We start from the raw sequence: 18918 nt of genomic DNA, 5'->3' as shown, positions 1-18918 counted from the left end.
CAAAGGGTGGCTACTTTGAAGAATCTCAAATATATAATATATTTTGATTTGTTTAACACTTTTTTTGTTACTACATGATTCTATATGTGTTATTTCATAGTTTTGATGTCTTCACTATTATTCTACAATGTAGAAAATAGTAAAAATAAAGAAAAACCCTGGAATGAGTAGGTGTGTCCAAACTTTTGACTGGTACTGTGTGTGTGTGTGTGTGTGTGTGTGTGTGTGCCCCACTCACCATGGTGTTGTTTCTACACTCCAGACACTTGTCAGGCTCAGACACTCCTTTACAGTTGCTGTGTTTGTTACAGCGACACTGAGACGAGCAGTTGTCCCCCACGAAGCCAAAGTGACACTGACACACTCCCGGGGACACACACGTCCCGTTGACACAACCCTGAGCACACACCGGCTCACACTGGCCTGACACACTGCAGGGAGGGAGTACAGAGAAAGAGGAGAAACTTAAACGGATACTATGTATGCATGTATGTATACCTACTGAATATGTAGCCCTGTTTGTTCTCAAGTTTCAAGTTTTAATGTCACATGCACAAGTACAGTGAAATGCCTTTCTAGCAAACTCAAAACCCAACAATGCAATAATCAATGAATTACTAGAATAAAACACACAAGAAATAAGAGGAAATATGAAATACACAATAAAGTAAGTAAGGATACTATATACAGGAAATATTTAAAAAGTTAGTTCCAATTCCATATTTACATGTGCAGGGATACTGGAGTGATGGAGGTGGATATGTAAAGGGATAGGGGGACTAGGCAACAGGATATAAGATAAACAGAGTAGCAGCAGCTTGTATGTGAGTGGGTGTGCGTGTGTGTAGTCAGTATAAATGCATGTGCATATTATGTGTGAGTGAGCAGATGATGGAGTGAGTGTTTGTGTGTGTGTTGGAGTGACCGTGTGTGAGTATGTAGGGCCCTATGAGTGTGCATAGAGACAGTGCAAATATTGAAATAAAAGGTCAATAAAGATACAAGGGAAACTCAGTTTGTGTAGCTATTTTGTTAGCTATTTATCAGTCGTATTGTTTGGGGATAGAAGCTGTTCAAGAGCCTGTTGGTGTCAGACTTGATGCACCGGTACCTCTTGCCATACGGCAGCAGAGAGAATAGTCTATGGCTTGGGTGGTTGGGGTTTTTGACAATTTTCCGGGCCTTCTTTTCCCACCGCCTGATTTAGATGTCCTGGATGGCAAGGAGCTCGGCCCCAATGATGTACTGGGCTGTCCGCACAACCCTCTGTAGCACCATGCGATCAAGGTCGGTGCTATTGCCATACCAAGCAGTGATGCAGCCAGTCAATATGCTCTCAATGGTACAGCTGTATAACCTTTTCAGGATTCTATGTATGTATACATACTGAATATGTAGCCCTGTTTGCAGGACAGGTGGTATTACTGATGATTGTGATGATGATGTCATGATGATGAGGTTGTGTGTGTGTATAGCTGCTGAGGTATCCAAGTGCTACTTCTTCTGCCATTAATGATGATGATTGTGACGTGTTCCTTCCTACCGGCTGAGAACGTATCCCTGCTTGCAGGTACAGTGGTATCCCTGGGTCAGGTCATGGCAGTCCTGGGTGCTGTTACAGTGGTGGTGGCCGTTGGCACACTCATCTTCCTCTGGGCAGTGGAGGAATGACCAGCTGCTGTTCCTCTGGGGACACACTCCCTCACTCACACCTAACACAGTAGAGTAGAGAATATAACCCTAAATGTTGGACAATAAAGTTATATTCTATAAAGCTTTGTTATATTTTAATCATAATACACACACACACACACACATACATACACATACTGGATGAGGATCTATTATTCTAGCCTATAAAACAATATTCAAAAGGTCTATTCAATTCTGTTCCCCTCACCGTCGAGGCCTCCCTGCTGGCAGCGTCCAGCCCCATTGCCCCCGCGGGCAGCACACCAGCCACACTGGGGCCATGCGATGCACTGGGAGCACTGGGTGAGCTGGGCGCACTGTGGGGAGCAGGAGTCCCCACCAGACAGCAGACGACCACACTGACCCGCCTCACAGCGCAGAGGCATGAAGGATGGACTCACACACTGGAGGAGAGGAGCGGGGGAAGGGAGGGCAGACATATATTCTCATTCATTTGTTTTTGAAGCTACAATGCAGAAATATATTTTCAGGAAAAAATAAGACACAGATATGCCCCTACCCCGCCAGCCACCCACACACCCACCCACCCCACCACCCACACGAGACACACTCAGTCTGTCTCTGTCTTACCTGCTGCAGTGCCATGCTCCACACACAGTGCTGCCAGCCCCCATCTGAGCCCCGGGAGCCCAGGCAGAGGCTGCAGGTGCTGAGGTGGTAACAGGGGGGCGGGCAGGGCAGAGGGGGGGAGGACTCCACCTGCATGGGGGACACGTTGAGCAGGGCGTAGCTGAAGCACGTCCAGTCGTAGGTGGGGTTCACACTCAGGATGCGCCTGGTCTCCCCTGAAGGAACCGCAACACAAGATGTAAGAGAGTGGTTCTCAGTTATTCAGCCACAACTTAGTCTAGTGGTCAAGCTAAGACTTCTGTCGCTAGCAATAGAAGGTGAATGGAGGTGTCCCTCACCAGTGCGTTTGAACTGGCGTGTCCACATGCACTTCCCTGAGGCGGTGCACTTGGGGCAGTCGGAGGCCTCACAGCTGGTCTCAGTACAGTTGCTGGACAGGAAGATCTCTCTCTGGTTGATCCTGCAGTCGTGTTCTGAGGTGCAGCTGACAGTACTGCTGATGCATGCTCCCTCTGGACAGTTTGTACACCACTTACACTGCAGAGCAGACTGGGACTGACAGAGAGGGGGAGGTTAGCAGTGTGTCTGTGTGTGTGTGTGTGTGTGTGTGTGTGTGTGTGTGTGTGTGTGTGGGGGGGGGGGGGGGGGGGGGGGGGGGGGTACTGTCTGGGCTGGTGTTTGTGTGCGGAAATGTGTATTACCTGTGAGGGGCTAGAGAAGGTCCTGGGGTGGCGTGCCAGACACTCGCTGCAGGTCTTCAGTCTTCGACACTGGTCTGGTAGACGAGGGGTGGGGGAGCAGGGAGACTGACCAATTGAACAGCCCAGTCTGAGAGAGAGGGACAAAACACCATAGAGAGGGGGAGAGAAGGGATAGTTTGTCAATAATAAATATGATTACACAAAGTAACAACCCCAAGAAACACCTCCAAAATAAAAGAAAGACACAGTCAACAACTTGGAAACGACAGATAAGTCATTTCCATAACAACCATAGCTGTACCTCTCAGCGGTATCAGAGGAGGCGCAGGTGCCCCTGCACCAGACACAGCTACCTGTGGTGGTGTTGCAGGCCTCGGGCGTGGGCAGCAGGGCACAGGGGTCAGAGGGAAGGGTCAGGGTGAGAAGACGCCCCAGGGTGACCCCGTTGAACCCCCCAGAGAGGAACAGCCGCCCACCCCAGCCCGCCATGGCCAGAGACACTGAACGGTTAACTGGCTCGCCCACCGCCGAGTCTGAGAGATAGGGAGAAACTTTAGAATCATCTCCATATCATCATCAAACTGAGCATATATGCAGTGTTTTGGCCAGCCCCATGTAGTGTAAGTCAGACAGTTACCTGGCTGTATCCAGGTGTTACAGTTGATCTGGTACAGAGACACTGTGTTGCTGTAGTCCTCCTCTCCTGTCCTCCCTCCCACGATCACCATGGTGTCTTTTATCAGGGCTGCAGCATGGAAGAAACGAGACAGGGGCTGGGGAGAGAGAAAAGAGACAGAGCGTTAATATAAGAAAAATAAATGTTCCGATATAATGACGATGTCATCAATTAAGGCCAGCCTGGGACCATGTAAAAACGGTTGAAATACCGGTAAGCTAGTTGTGAAAGAAGCATGTTCTCGTGGTAGAGCTGCTGTAGTAGTACCTACCTTATTCCCCTGTGAGGGGACCAGTAGGGACCAGGTGAGGTTGGGATAGTAGAGACTGTAGAGCTCTCCTGAGGGCTCCACTGTCTCCACGTGGAAGCGGTAGCCTCCAAACACGTACACGGCGTCCGTCTGCTCGTGGTACACAGCAGAGTGGCCATACAGACCTGAAGAGAGGACAGGACACACAGGAGTCAGTCAGGAGGCAACATGGGAGGGTTAAGGGTTAATCAACAGACTGGTAAATTATGCAACATCATAAGGGACAGGAGTTTGCGGTTCATGTTGTCAGAAATGACACTTTGCTCCAACCAGAATGGATGCACCTCAATCTTTATATTCTATGCATATTTAGTGGGACAGAGGTTCCGCGAAAGGTGAGTAGGGACTTTCCAGAATTGCAGGTACAAAGTGAGTTAATGCCAATACGTTGCTAATGAGTGCAGGTGGAGATAGGTCCTTCTGACCTGTAGGAGGCGTGCCGGTGTGGGAGGCAACGGTCCAGTTGCCAGAGTGGATGTTGAACTCCAGCAGGTGGTGGTTGAAGCCGTTCTCTGGAGAATAACCTCCGATGAGCAGCATAGAGGAGTCCCGACGCACCGTTAGAGTATGACCTGCCACCGGTGGCAGCACTGAGCTCTGTGGGGGGAGAGGACACAGACTAATTGGTTACATAGAACAAGTCTATAGTAAATTGAATCGTGGGGTGTAGGCTGACCGTTAACTACCAATATTTTATGTTTAGTGTTTTGTTGTTCATATATTTTCCCAAGTAAAGCAAGATGGTGGATTGCTAAAACCAAACAAACCAACTCTGACCTTGTGCTGTCTCCACACCAGACTGCTGAGGTTGAGGCTCCACGTATCCAGGGCGACGCCCTTCTGCGTGACACCGCCCACCACCAGCATGAGGTTGTGAGTGGCTCCCTGGGCGCCGGAGAGAGGCTGGTGACTGGCCAGAAGGGCAGAGGCATGGTGGTAGCGTGGGCTGGGGGTGGAGCCTTCCTCCACTGAGCTGGTCAGCATCTGAGTCCAGCGCCGCTCCAACACAGAGTACCTGAACCCACCAACCAACACAGAGAGAGGACATGAACCCACCAATCAACACAGAGAGGAAAGAGAGAGAGACATACAGACAAACTAACTGATATGAGTTACTGGTAATTTCAGACAATTATAAAAAGAAATCGCTGTCTCATAAAAGGCATCTTTAAATGAACGCTACTAAAAACAACACCATTAAAGTCATCCCCCCACCTGTAGACGTTTCCCAGAATGCCCTCTGAGAGAGAGAGGCCTCCATACATCCAGAGGTTCCCCTGGGGCCCAGACACTAGAGAATGGCCCATCCGGTGGAGGAACCTGTGGGCCTGATTCTGTGGAGGGAGGGGGAAGTGACACTGTGACACTGTGGTGGGAGTGTTTTTATATATATATGTGTGTGTGTGTGTCCTGGTTCTTACCGCTGTGAGCTGTGTGTCCAGTAGGGTTTCCCAAACTAGGCTACTGGAGTCCAGAGGAGTGGAGCAGTCCGAGCCGCCCCAACCGTCTGCACACACACACACTCCCAGAGACTAAAACACACACACACAGAGAGACAGAGAGAGAGAGTTAACATTAGAGACACACATGAGACTCCAATATATAGGACCAGGATAAGCAAAGAGGAAAATATAAAAACACCAACAAAAACAACAATTTGCATTCACACAGTCTTGCACTCACCAAGTTGCAGGAGCCTCGGACCTCTGCTAGCCCACAGTCCTCGGGACAGAGGGGCCTGTCGCAGTACGGCCCCCCGTACCCCTGAGGACACTGGCACAGCCCCCCGCTGCACTGCGCCCCTCCCTGGCACACCGGTGACCCATCCTCGCCTGCCTCAGAACCCTCTCGACAGCGTCGCACCCAGAAGGAGGCGTTGAAACCCTGAGGGTGGTCGGACGAGACGTTGGCCTCAAAGTAGACAGAGATCACACCTGGGAGAGAGAGAGAACAGAGGAATCAGAGAGGGAATCTTTCAATACTACTCATGATATTTACAGTCAGAAAATAAGTAGGAGAAAAACTTTATTTTAAAACATTTTAAAAAATGACCAGAAGTTTTAATAAACAAACAAACAAATCGCTAGGGTAACCTGAAGTGGCCTCCACAGTGATTGGCTGAGTCCGGGTCGTCCCACAGAACGCTCCAATCAGGTTGTGGTCTGAGTGCACCACCCCATTGCTCAAGAAACGAGGCAGGCCGTCAAACACGTAAACGTAGGAGCTCTGTATGTGAGAGACAGAAAGGACATCTCAGGCCATGGGAACACTAGTGGCTCTGTTCACTACAGCACAATAAACATCAGTCTGTGTTGTAGGAGTTAGTGTGTGTGTGTGTGTGTGTGTGTGTGTGTGTGTGTGTGGTCAGTACTCACAGTGCACTGTGTGTGAGAGTCTGGGTGCAGGGTGAGAGCCACAGGAGGGCACAGCTCGCCCGGCACACAGGGGGCCAGGTTCTCAGAGACAGACAGGACCCACAGACAGTGGGAGAGTCCCCCCTTCCCCCCGACGCCCCCTCGCCACCCCAGGGAGGACGAGATGGGGAGCTCAGAGAGGGGTGACTGGTGGGACAGGATCACAGAGCGCCCCTGACACTGACGGAAACAGGTGCCATTATTCCTGAGGGAGAGAGTGAGAGTTGGATAAGTGATATGCATTAAGTGAGAGAAATTCAATCATTCAGATTCAACTAGTTGCTGATGCGCACAGTACACATACTGTTCTATAAAACAGATCCTGCAAAAAATAAATCCATCCATCCAGAGCCCATTGTCTGTCCCCCTCACCTGGGGTCTCCGTAGTATCCGGGCAGGCAGGATTCACAGTGTGGTCCCTGGGTGTGGTGTGTGCAGAAGCATTGGCCTGTCTGATTGTGGCAGTAGCCCTGGAGGGGGTCTCCATGGCCGTTGCACTGGCAGGGCACACAGCCCCCGCCCCCGGCCAGTGCAGAACCAAAACTCCCTGGTCGACAGTGCTCACACTGGGGACCCGTTGTCCAATCTAAGGAGAACGGAGAACGGAGAGAGCATGAACTAATGAGAAAAAATGATGTCTTATGAAATGAATAAAATATGTTGTTTTTCTGGTCATCTTGGTGTGTTGCTGTAACGGGTTGATATTGTATGTCTGTCTCACCCTGGCAGTGATCACAGATGCCTGGGGCGGTGATACAGGTGCTGTGGAAGTTACAGCCACAGTCCACGTCACACTCCACCCCGCTCAGCACCAGGGTGGCTGGGTCAGATGTCCAGCCCAGGGAACACTCACACTCAAACCGCGGGCTGCCACTGCACTGGCCCTCACGACACTCATTATAACAACTGGAGCAGAGAGAGAGAGGTCAGCTTTAGGAGAATGGAGTTATCCAGAGAACCAGATATTATAAAAGCTAGTAGACAGAACAAGGGCTTGTCATGATAGGGAGGATGAGAGAGATGGAGGAAAAGAAAGAGTGACAGGGAGTGAAATAGAGAGAGAGAGAGAGAGAGGCTCACGTCTGGTTGCAGTGCAGGGTGCCGTCCCCGGTGTAGCCCCTCTCACAGTGGCACTCGTAGGAGGTGGGGGTGTTGACGCAGGTGGCGAAGGGGTGGCAGCTGTGGAGGCCCAGCCTGCACTCCTCCACATCGGGACAGGTGGGGTAGGACCAGACTGCGTCCCTCTCCCCCTCCTCCAGGTGCTCCAGCTCCAGCTCCATCTCCATGGGCCGCGGGGGGGCCAAGGTCTGGGGCTCAGGACTAGAGGGGGAGGAGGAATAACAAGGTTCAGTATTATCTCCTAATGCAGAGAGGTGGTCTGGTATTGACATGGTAACTCCACAGGCAGGTCCATTGGACTTAGGCATTACTTACACTTGACCTGCTCAGTTAATTATTTTTTTTCATCACCACAGCCCGTTTTGTGGGCTTGTCCTCAGTTGAAGTCAAACCTGGGTAAGTAAGCATTTTGAAGTGTGGGTGGTTTGCTGGTCATTATACCTGGTAGCCCGTACTTCAGCCACAGCCACACTGCAGTTATACACAGAGGGGTCGTCCATCCCTGCCCAGTCTCCTCTTAGACACCTGCCGATGGTGGGGTTGTTGTAGTCTCCACACCAGCCACACTGGAACGTCTGGAGACAGTCTGTACAGGTGACCAGAGCTGAGCACTGCTTACACTGGGGCACTGAGTGGACACTGGAGAGGGGGAGAGAGGGATGGAGACAGGGAATGGAGGGAGAGGGAGGAAGACAGAGAAGGTTATTGCACGTTGTTGGTACATAATAGATTGCAAAGAGAAAAGGGAAATACGATTAAATCTCCATTCTAAACGGTTCCAAGTTTCGTTGTTGACTACAGGAGTTCAGCTCATTGGTTCTAATGGTTTACCTGTCATACCAGTCCCTGCACTCTCCGTAGGGGTACTTGGTGAGGTAGGCCGCGAAGTAGAAGCAGGCCTGGGCCGACTCACACCACGCACACTGACTGGAGTTAGACAAACACTCCCCACACGTCCTCCTCCTGTTACCGGGGGGGGGGGGGGGGGGGGGGAGGTGGAGAGAGAGTGTGAGAGAGTTGCATAGTGTATGAGTAATTGCCCCAAGCAACATTATATTACGATCAGCCCGACAGTGGGTACTCACTGGTTGCAGACTTTAGGGCACCCCCCTGGGTCGCGAATGGATCCTTCCAGTCTCCCCCGTCGGCTGCATTGGTAGTCACCCTTCTTGCTGGAGTTTATCTGCCACTCACAGTAGGGGTCCTGTCGGCCAAAGATCATAAAGGTCAAAGGTCTACTAGATCTATAAGTGGAGTAATAAAAATATAAAATGTTTTATGAAGCTAATGGCAGTGAGGTGTTTTGTATGTTTATTACCTGAGTGCAGGCGGAGCAATCCCTGTACTCCTCACAGAGGGTGCATTGCGGTGGGGCCAGCAGCAGGTGGCACTCCCCTTCCCCCTGGTCCTCCGGGCAGGGCTCCAGGTCAGGCAGTGCACGGAACAGACAGCGGCCCAGAGACGGACACCAGCCACAGGACTGGTCTGACAGACACGCCAAGCATGACTGGTACCCCGAGCAAGAGCCAGAACGGTACGGCTCCAAGAACAGGAAGGAAATCTCCTACAGAGAGAAAGAAAGGAGGAAAAAAGGGATAGAGAGACAGTGGGAGAAACAAACTTCTTCAGTATTGATGTTAAGGGTATTGAGCCTTAGTATTACAGTATAAACCTTTTGTTTATAACATCTGTAATTGTCAGCTGGTACTCACACTTCCGCCGGGCAGGGTGGTTCTGTTCCAGGTCAGGGCCATCTCACTGGTCTGTCCAGAGCCTGAGTTGTTGAGGTATCCCTCGGCCTGGACCAGGTATCGGTTCCCTCGGGTCAGGTTGGGAAACAGACGACCCATGTCAGGACGGGACAGCAGCTTCGTCTCCTTCTCCTGGTGAGCTGCCCAGCGACCTACCACCTCCTTCTGAGGGTAGGAGGAGGAGGGAGGGAGAGAGTTCAGTAAAAACAAATGACTGTCTGGCTCTACTCGTATCTCTCAAAAACGTGTAATGTAAGCACCCATCTCCCTCTCTCTCTCCCTCTCTCACCAGTTGCAGGGAATTGGGTCCAGCAGCCATGCGGGCCTCAAAGTGTAGCCTCTGTATCCGGGCCCACATGGAGACTGTCTCGGTGGGAGGGGGTGCAGGTGGAGGCGCACCCCACAGGGGGTGGATGAAGCCCCGGAACTGCAGGGTGACGTCCATCTCTGTGGTGGGGCTGAGGATGATGGAGGTGCTGCGCAGTATGGACACCTGAAGGGGTGGAGGTTCAAGGGGGATGGAGGTGTTCCAACCGACATTAGGAGTGGCACGTCTCACAGCAAGGTACAGAAGTCAAATGTAAAGGCAGAGAAAGCTAAGAAAATCCTCAAACATTGAGGTGGAAACATTATGCTTTGGGGGTGTTTTTCTGCTAAGGGGACAGGACAACTTTACCGCATCAAAGGGACGATGGACGGGGCCATGTACCTTCAAATCTTGGGTGAGAACCTCCTTCCCTCAGCCAGGGCACTGAAAATGGGTCGTGGATGGGTATTCCAGCATGACAATGACCCAAAACACACAGCCAAGGCAACAAAGGAGTGGCTCAAGAAGAAGCACATTAAGGTCCTGGAGTGGCCTAGCCAGTCTCCAGACCTTAATCCCATAGAAAATCTGTGGAGGGAGCTGAAGGTTCGAGTTGCCAAACGCCAGCCTCGAAACCTTAATGACTTGGAGAAGATCTGCAAAGAGGAGTGGGACAGAATCCCTCCTGAGATGTGTGCAAACCTGGTGGCCAACTACAAGAAACGTCTGACCTCTGTGATTGGCAACAAGGGTTTTGCCACCAAGTACTAAGTCATGTTTTGCAGAGGGGTCAAATACTTCTTTCCCTCATTAAAATGCAAATCAATTTATATAATTTTTGACATGCGTTTTTCTGGATTTTTTTGTTGTTATTCTGTCTCTCACTGTTCAAATAAACATACCATTAAAATTATAGACTGATCATTTCTTTGTCAGTGGGCAAACGTACAAAATCAGCAGGGGATCAAATACTTTTTTCCCTCACTGTATGTACAGTAAGTTTTTAAAGGACCAAAGAGTCTGCTTTGTGTTTAACTTTTTGCTATGGAAAATCAGTTATCGTAGTATCGCGATGTTGGTATCGTGACAACCCTACTTCGCGGGGCCTCTGTACCTTGTCAGGCTGGGAGTCATTGCGGGGGTGCTGGAAGGTGAGCAGGTGCAGTCCCGGGACATAGTTCTCAGTGCGACAGGAAAGGATTGAGGTAAGGAAACGGGTACGCTCCCCCCACCAGCCGTACGCCCCTGAGATCTGGTCCACACGGCAAGCACTTTGATCTGCAATACCGAGAGGGAGGGAGAGCTCAGTATTTTTGTTTCTCATGTGGTCCCTCATGTCTTCTATCTCCCATGCATTTCAGCTTTTTATATTTTTATTTCCTCTCCTCCCTCCCTCTGTGCATCTCACCTGACACAGGTAGGCAGGACTCGTTCTGGACACACCAGCCGAAGTCACCGGGGGCGCGGGGCAGGGAACCTGGAGCCCCACTGAACACCAGGCAGGACTGGCAGTCAGAAAGGAAGCGGGCCAGGCCCAGGCACCCTGTGCTGCCACACTGGAGAGAGACAGTTAAACACTGTTTTTATACAACAGGGAACTCAGGTTAAACATTGTTTTTATCCATGGTCATGTTAGGTTCTTAGGAGAAGGTGAATAGGGAGGACAGATGGATGAGGTTTGGGTTGAAGATGGAGAAAAAGGGATGGAAAAAGTAGGGTGTTGGATAGGTGTGTTACCGGGTTGGTGGGTTGGTACTCCCGACAGCGGCCCTCACACCAGCTGCATTCTGGGTTCTTCAGACACACGCTCTCGTCTGGTGCCTCGGCACACACAGCGTCCTGACACACACAGAAACACACAGTCAGACAAAGATACACACACCACAGCAGGGTTCTCCAACGCTGTTCCTGGAGAGCTACCGTCCTGTAGGTTTTCGCTCTAACCCTAATCTAGGGCACCTGATACTAATAATTAGCTGGTTGATAAGATAAATCAGGTTAGTTACAACTGGGGTTGGAGCGAAAACCTACAGGAGGGTAGCGCTCCAGGAACAGGGTTGGAGAGATCTGCACCACACTATACTGTGAACTAACCAAAAATTGTGCACAAGAAATAAACTGTTTACAAATCCTGCATTCAACCCCCAAAAAACAGTATCACTGAAAAACATTGTGCTTCAGGAGATGAGAGCATTGCAGTTTCAACCATCCACCTCTCCCCCTTTCAATATACCTCTGTCCACCATGCAATAATATTCCTTAATAAACTCTCCATCCCTCCCTCCTTCTCTCCTCCTTACTTCTTGACTCACCCGGTCTCCTGGGTCGCTACTCACGAAAAGAGGAACTTTGTACGCCACCAGGTCTCCACGGGCAATACCACTGTAACCCCCGGCAACCAGCAGCACCCTGCCCTCCATCACAGCAGCTACATGGGAGTACCGCCCTCTCACAGCCTCTCCTCCTGAAGGGAAAGAGAGAGAGATGATTCAACATAAAGCAACATGAATATGTCTGTATGAGCAAGTGAGAATGTGTGCGTGTGTAGGGACTCACTGTGCTGGAGGCTCTCCCCAGCAGACACCCACTGGTGACAGCCCAGGTGGTAGAAGAAGATTCCCTCATCATAACACTTCTCCTCCTGGTAGTGGATGTGCACATTCCCCCCTGAGAGGGGGGGGGGGGGGGGGGGGGGGGAAGAGATGGAATAGGGAGAATAGGAGCGATATTAGACGGTAAAGGGGCTGGACAGCAAACAATTGTATGAATCCATTCAAGAGGTCTCCATCCCTATCCTTTATTCTCTGTGATGACCATCTCCATCTCTATCATCTGTCCCCTCACCATAGACCACCATGTAGTTGCCGATGACGGTGGCTGAGTGGAAGGCTCTCTCCCTGGGGCCTGTGGCTGGGAAACGGGAGCGGAACGAGGTCCAGAACCTCCGGTCCACGTGGAATACATCCGTGGAGTTCACACGTACACTGAACCTGAGGGGGAGAGAGAGGCAGGAAGGAAGCAGATGATTTGAGAGACTATAGAAACACTCTCAAACATTAACACACAGACACTTGCTGAGACACAAACAGATACCAAACAGTATTGGGAATCACATGGACACTGAACCTTGGAGAAGCCAAGAACCTAGCGAGAACCTGTTCTTCCATGACCAAATAGCACCAAACACGCACACACACACGACTCAATGTGTACTCTCAGTGTGTACTTTAACTTGGAAAATAAACACAAGACAGTCCCACAATCCCCTCCTCCAACTGTACCTGGCGGTGGTAGGCCTGTGGCCCCCGTAGACCAGCAGGGCCCGGGACGGGGGGTGGAACACCATGGAGTGACCTGCTGTGGCGGGGGGCTTCCCACCGGTGGGCTGCACCACTTCCCACACCCCAGACCCCCGCAGACCAAACCGATACAGTGATGACGAGAACATGTCCTCTTCCGTACGACCTGCAGATGGGAGAGGAGAAAAACTTTGTTCCTACTATATGTATAGAACAGATTACAAGAGTACTTATTCAAAACGGATAGGCGGCATCTTGGAATAGATACAGTGAAGTATTGAGAGAGTGACATATTTTTTGTTGTTGTTTTGGTGCTGTACTCCAGCACTTTGGATTTGAAATGATACAATGGACTATGAGGTTAAAGTGCAGACTATCAGCTTTAATATGAGGGTATTTTAATCCATATCGGGTGAACCGTTTAGAAAGAACAGCACTTTTTGCACATAATTCCCTTACATGTGTATTAAAGTAGTCAAAAAGTTTAGTATCTGGTCCCATATTCCTAGTACACAATGATTACATCAAGCTTGTGACTCTACAAACGTGTTGGATGCATTTGCTGTTTGTTTTGGTTGTGTTTCAGATTAGTGTGCCCAATATAAATGAATGTTAAATAATGTAGTGTCATTTTAGAGTCACTTTTATTGTAAATAAGAACATAATGTTTCTAAAAACTTCTACATTAACATGGATGCTACCATGATTACTGATAGTCCTGAATGAATCGTGAATAAAGTGGTATTTTATTAGGATCCCCATTAGTTGTTGCAAAAGCAGCATCTACTCTTCCTGGCGTCCACACAAAACATGACATACAGTATATTCGGAAAGTATTCAAACCCCTTGACTTTTTCTACATTTTGTTACGTTACAGCCTTATTCTAAAATGTATTACATTGTTTTCCCCCCTCATCAATCTACACACAATACCAAAGCAAAAACTGTTTAGAAATGTTTGCAAATTTATATATAAAAAAAAAACTGAAATATTACGTTTACATAAGTATTCAGACCTTTTACTCAGTACTTTGTTGAAGCACCTTTGGCAGCGATTACAGCCTCGAGTCTTCTTGGTATGACGCTACAAGCTTGGCACACCTGTATTTGGGGAGTTTCTCCCAATCTTCTCTGCAGATCTTCTCAAGCTCTGTCAGGTTGGATGGGGAGCATTGCTGCACAGCTATTTTCAGGTCTTTCCAAAGATGTTCGATCTGGTTCAAGTCCGGGCTCTGGCTGGGCCTCAAAGACATTCAGAGACTTGTCCCGAAGCCACTCCTGTGTTGTCTTGGCTGTGTGCTTAGGGTCATTGTCCTGTTGGAAGGTGAACCTTCGCCCCAGTCTGAGGTCCTGAGTGCTCTGGCGCAGGTTTTCATCAAGGATCTCTCTGTACTTTGCTCCGTTTAATCTTTCCTGCCTAGTCTCCCAGTCCCTGCCACTGAAAAACATCCCCACAGCATGCTGCTGCCACCACCATGCTTCAACGTAGGGATGGTGTCAGGTTTCCTCCAGACGTGACGCTTGGCATTCAGGCCAAAGAGTTCAATCTTGGTTTCATCAGACCAGAGAATCTTGTTTCGCATGGTCTGAGAGTCCTTTAGGTGCCTTTTGGCAAACTCCAAGCGGGCTGTCATGTGCCTTCTTAAGTTGTAGAAACACCTCAAGGATGATCAATGTAAACAGGATCCACCTGAGCTCAATTTCGAGTCTCATAGCAAAGGGTCTGAATACTTACAGTGCCAGTCAAAAGTTGGGACACACCTACTCATTCAAGGGTTTTTCTTTATTTTTTTTACATTGTAGAATAATAGTGAAGACATCAGAACTATGAAATAACACATATGGAATCATGTAGTAACAAAAAAAGTGTTAAACAAATCAAAATATATTTGAGATTCTTCAAAGTATCCACCCTTTGCCTTGATGACAGCTTTGCACACTCTTGGCATTTTCTCAACCAACTTCATGTTAATTAACAGGTGTGCCTTGTTAAAAGTTAATTTGTGGAATTTCTTTCCTTAATGCGTTTGAGCCAATCAGTTGTGTTGTGACAAGGTAGGGGTGGGTATACAGAAGATAGCCCTATTTGGTAAAAGACCAAGTCCATATTATGGCAAGAACAGCTCAAATAAGCAAAGAGAAATGACAGTCCATCATTACTTTAAGACATGAAGGTCAGTCAATACGGAACATTTCAAGAACTTTGAAAGTTTCTTCAAGTGCAGTCGCAAAAACCATCAAGCGCTATGATGAAACTCGCTCTCATAAGGACCGTCACAGGAAAGAAAGACCCAGAGTTACCTATGCTGCAGAGGATAAGTTCATTAGAGATACCAGCATCAGAAATTGCAGCCCAAATAAATGCTTCACAGAGTTCAAGTAACAGACACATCTCAACATCAACTGTTCAGAGGGGACTGTGTGAATCAGGCCTTCATGGTCGAATTGCTGCAAAGAAACCACCACTAAAGGCCACCAATAAGAACAATAAATTTGCTTGGGCCAAGAAACACGAGCAATGGACATTAGACCGGTGGAAATCTGTCCTTTGGTCTGACGAGTCCAAATTTAAGATTTTTAGTTCCAACAGCCGTGTCTTTGTGAGACGCAGAGTAGGTGAACGGATGATCTCCGCATGTGTGGTTCCCACCGTGAAGCATGGAGGAGGTGGTGTGATGGCGTGGGGGTGGTTTGCTGGTGACACTGTGGGTGATTTATTTAGAAATCAAGGCACACTTAACCAGCATGGCTACCACAGCATTCTGCAGCAATACGCCATCCCATCTGGTTTGCGCTTAGTGGGATTATCATTTGTTTTTCAACAGGACAATGATCCAACACACCTCCAGGCTGTGTAAGGGCTATTTGACCAAGAAGGAGAGTGATGCAGTGCTGCATCAGATGACCTCCACAATCACCTGACCTCAACCCAGTTGAGATGGTTTGGGATGAATTGGACCGCAGAGTGAAGGAAAAGCAGCCAACAATTGCTCAGCATATGTGGGAACTCCTTCAAGACTGTTGGAAAAGCATTCCAGGTGAAGCTGGTTGAGAGAATGCCAAGAGTGTGCAAAGCTGTCATCAAGGCAAAGGGTGGCTACTTTGAAGAATCTCAAATATATTTTGATTTGTTTAACACTTTTTTGATTACTACATGATTCCATATGTATTATTTCATAGTTTTGATGTCTTCACTATTATTCTACAATGTCTAAAATAGTAAAAATAAAGATAAACCCTTGAATGAGTAGGTGTGTCCAAACTTTTGACTGGTCCTGTATGTAAACGGTCTCCCGAGTGGTGCAGCGGTCTAAGCACTGCATCTCAGTGCTAGAGGCGTCACTACAGACCCTGGTTCGATTCCAGGCTGTATCACAATACGGCCGTGATTGGCCCGGCACAATTGGCCCAGCGTCGGGGTAGGCCAAACCCGGACAAGAACAGCTCAAGGACAGAACTAGATAGATTTAAAAACAGCACACATAGCCTACATATCAATACATACACACAAAATATCAAGGTCAAATTGGGGAGAGGTGTTGCTTTGTCTGTTTTTGAAACCAGGTTTGCTGTTTATTTGCCAATATGAGATGGAAGGGAGTTCCATGCAATAATGTCTCTATATAATACTGTACGCTTTCTTGAATTTGTTCTGGATTTGGGGACTGTGAAAAGACCCCTGGTGGCATGTCTAGTGGGGTAAGTGTCAGAGCTGTGTGTAGGTTGACAACAAAAACAATTTGAAATTTTCAACACATTCATGTTTCTTATAAAAAATATTAAGTGATGCAGTCAGTCTCTCCTCAACTCTTAGCCAAGAAAGACTGGCATGCATAGTATTTATATTAGCCCTCTGATTACAATGAAGAGCAAGATGTGGCACTCTGTTCTGGGCCAGCTGCAGCTTAACTACAGTGAGGGAAAAAAGTATTTGATCCCCTGCTGATTTTGTACGTTTGCCCACTGACAAAGACATGATCAGTCTATAATTGTAATGGTAGGTTTATTTGAACAGTGAGAAAATAAATATTTGAAAAATCCAGAAAAATGCATGACAAAAATGTTATAAATTGATTTGCATTTTAATGAGGGAAATAAGTATTTGACCCCCTCTCAATCAGAAAGATTTCTGGCTCCCAGGTGTCTTTTATACAGGTAACGAGCTGAGATTAGGAGCACACTATCAGCTTGTTACCTGTATAAAAGACACCTGTCCACAGAAGCAATCAATCAGATTCCAAATGCTCCACCATGGCCAAGACCAAAGAGCTCTCCAAGGATGTCAGGAACAAGATTGTAGACCTACACAAGGCTGGAATGGGCTACAAGACCATCGCCAAGCAGCTTGGTGAGAAGGTGACAACAGTTGGTGGGATTATTCACAAATGGAAGAAACACAAAATAACTGTCAATCTCCCACGGCCTGGGGCTCCATGCAAGATCTCACCTCGTGGAGTTGCAATGATCATGAGAACAGTGAGGAATCAGCCCAGAACTACACAGGAGGATCTTGTCAATGATCTCAAGGCAGCTGGGACCATAGTCACCAAGAAAACAATTGGTAACACACTACGCCGTGAAGGACTGAAATCCTGCAGCGCCCGCAAGGTCCCCCTGCTCAAGAAAGCACATATACATGCCCGTCTGAAGTTTGCCAATGAACATCTGAATGATTCAGAGGAGAACTGGGTGAAAGTGTTGTGGTCAGATGAGACCAAAATTGAGCTCTTTGGCATCAACTCAACTCGCCATGTTTGGAGGAGGAGGAATGTTGCCTATGACCCCAAGAACACCATCCCCACCGTCAAACATGGAGGTGGAAACATTATGCTTTGGGGGTGTTTTTCTGCTAAGGGGACAGGACAACTTCACCGCATCAAAGGGACGATGGACGGGGCCATGTACCGTCAAATCTTGGGTGAGAACCTCCTTCCCTCAGCCAGGGCATTGAAAATGGGTCGTGGATGGGTATTCCAGCATGACAATGACCCAAAACACACGGCCAAGGCAACAAAGGAGTGGCTCAAGAAAAAGCACATTAAGGTCCTGGAGTGGCCTAGCCAGTCTCCAGACCTTAATCCCATAGAAAATCTGTGGAGGGAGCTGAAGTTTTGAGTTGCCAAACGTCAGCCTCAAAACTTTTGTTGTTGTTATTCTGTCTCGCACTGTTCAAATAAACCTACCATTAAAATTAAAGACTGATCATGTCTTTGTCAGTGGGCAAACGTACAAAATCAGCAGGCGATCAAATACTTTTTTCCCTCACTGTAGGTCTTTCTTTGCAGCACTTGACTGGACAATAATCAAGACAAGAAAAAACTAGAGCCTGCAGGACTTGCTTTTTGGAATCTAAAATCTAACAGTACAGCGTAAGACTGAGAAAGTTACAGATGCACAAATATCATACCCCCAAGACTTGCTAACCTCTTACCATTACAATAACAGGGGAGGTTAGCACTTATGCCTCTAACTTTCTCACTCATCATTATTCACGATTCATTCAGGATTATCCGTAATCATGGTAGCATCCACATTAATGGAGAAGTGTTTAGAAACATACTCTGCAAGAAGTTTTCACTGCATATACACACACCTGTAAAGTCATGTTTGCAGTAAAAAAATATTCTACAAATTCAGGTAACAACATTGCATTTCAATTACTTATTTACCTCCAAATATGTAGAGATAGTTGTCCACTACAGCTGCTGCATGGTTGGCCACTCTCGGTGCCCCGTGCGAATGGGATTGGCCGAGCTGCTGCCAGTCATCCTGGATTGGGCGGTACATCCAGACGTCGCTGGCTAAAGCGGCTCCCGCGAGCTCTCCTCCGAAGATCACCATGTTCCCCTTCCACTCGACTGCCGTGTGGGAGTGACGAGCCGCCTGACAGAGGGAGGGGGGAAAGAAAGAAGGGAGAGAGGAAGAGGGGGGTGATAAGAAGAGAGATGACAGTTGGGATGGGGTGGGCAGGAGGAAGAAAGGGAAGGATGAGAGGAAGTGGGAACAAGAAGAAAGGAGGGGTGAGAGTGAGACAGTAAGATAGGGAGAGATGTAGAAA

At 48.3% G+C, this 18918-nt stretch overlaps 1 protein-coding gene across 1 annotated transcript in view; it reads right to left on the bottom strand.

The window, feature by feature from the left end:
* LOC311121636 (multiple epidermal growth factor-like domains protein 8) overlaps positions 1-18918 on the bottom strand; it is a 30486-nt gene that overhangs the window by 7174 nt on the left and 4394 nt on the right. Inside the window, exons 7-39 of the mRNA XM_084157983.1 lie at positions 18530-18743; positions 12843-13026; positions 12406-12551; positions 12118-12228; positions 11874-12025; positions 11299-11400; positions 10970-11117; positions 10676-10839; positions 9544-9747; positions 9216-9419; positions 8822-9067; positions 8589-8707; positions 8335-8466; positions 7945-8142; positions 7465-7704; positions 7106-7290; positions 6757-6970; positions 6346-6589; positions 6064-6196; positions 5654-5904; positions 5392-5502; positions 5186-5304; positions 4748-4985; positions 4396-4567; positions 3932-4095; positions 3622-3757; positions 3286-3517; positions 2985-3111; positions 2622-2838; positions 2284-2498; positions 1901-2096; positions 1544-1712; positions 239-431 (exon numbers count right to left, since the gene is read on the bottom strand). Coding sequence (XP_084014109.1) covers positions 239-431; positions 1544-1712; positions 1901-2096; positions 2284-2498; positions 2622-2838; positions 2985-3111; positions 3286-3517; positions 3622-3757; positions 3932-4095; positions 4396-4567; positions 4748-4985; positions 5186-5304; positions 5392-5502; positions 5654-5904; positions 6064-6196; positions 6346-6589; positions 6757-6970; positions 7106-7290; positions 7465-7704; positions 7945-8142; positions 8335-8466; positions 8589-8707; positions 8822-9067; positions 9216-9419; positions 9544-9747; positions 10676-10839; positions 10970-11117; positions 11299-11400; positions 11874-12025; positions 12118-12228; positions 12406-12551; positions 12843-13026; positions 18530-18743 — 5880 coding nt within the window. The remainder of the gene's footprint in view (positions 1-238; positions 432-1543; positions 1713-1900; positions 2097-2283; positions 2499-2621; positions 2839-2984; positions 3112-3285; positions 3518-3621; positions 3758-3931; positions 4096-4395; positions 4568-4747; positions 4986-5185; positions 5305-5391; positions 5503-5653; positions 5905-6063; positions 6197-6345; positions 6590-6756; positions 6971-7105; positions 7291-7464; positions 7705-7944; positions 8143-8334; positions 8467-8588; positions 8708-8821; positions 9068-9215; positions 9420-9543; positions 9748-10675; positions 10840-10969; positions 11118-11298; positions 11401-11873; positions 12026-12117; positions 12229-12405; positions 12552-12842; positions 13027-18529; positions 18744-18918) is intronic.

Source organism: Coregonus lavaretus (assembly GCF_964263955.1).
Source record: "Coregonus lavaretus genome assembly, chromosome: 3".
In the NCBI taxonomy this organism is placed as follows: domain Eukaryota; kingdom Metazoa; phylum Chordata; class Actinopteri; order Salmoniformes; family Salmonidae; genus Coregonus; species Coregonus lavaretus.
The sequence above is the reverse complement of the archived record's forward strand: the minus strand, read 5'-3'. Positions and strand labels throughout refer to the sequence as shown.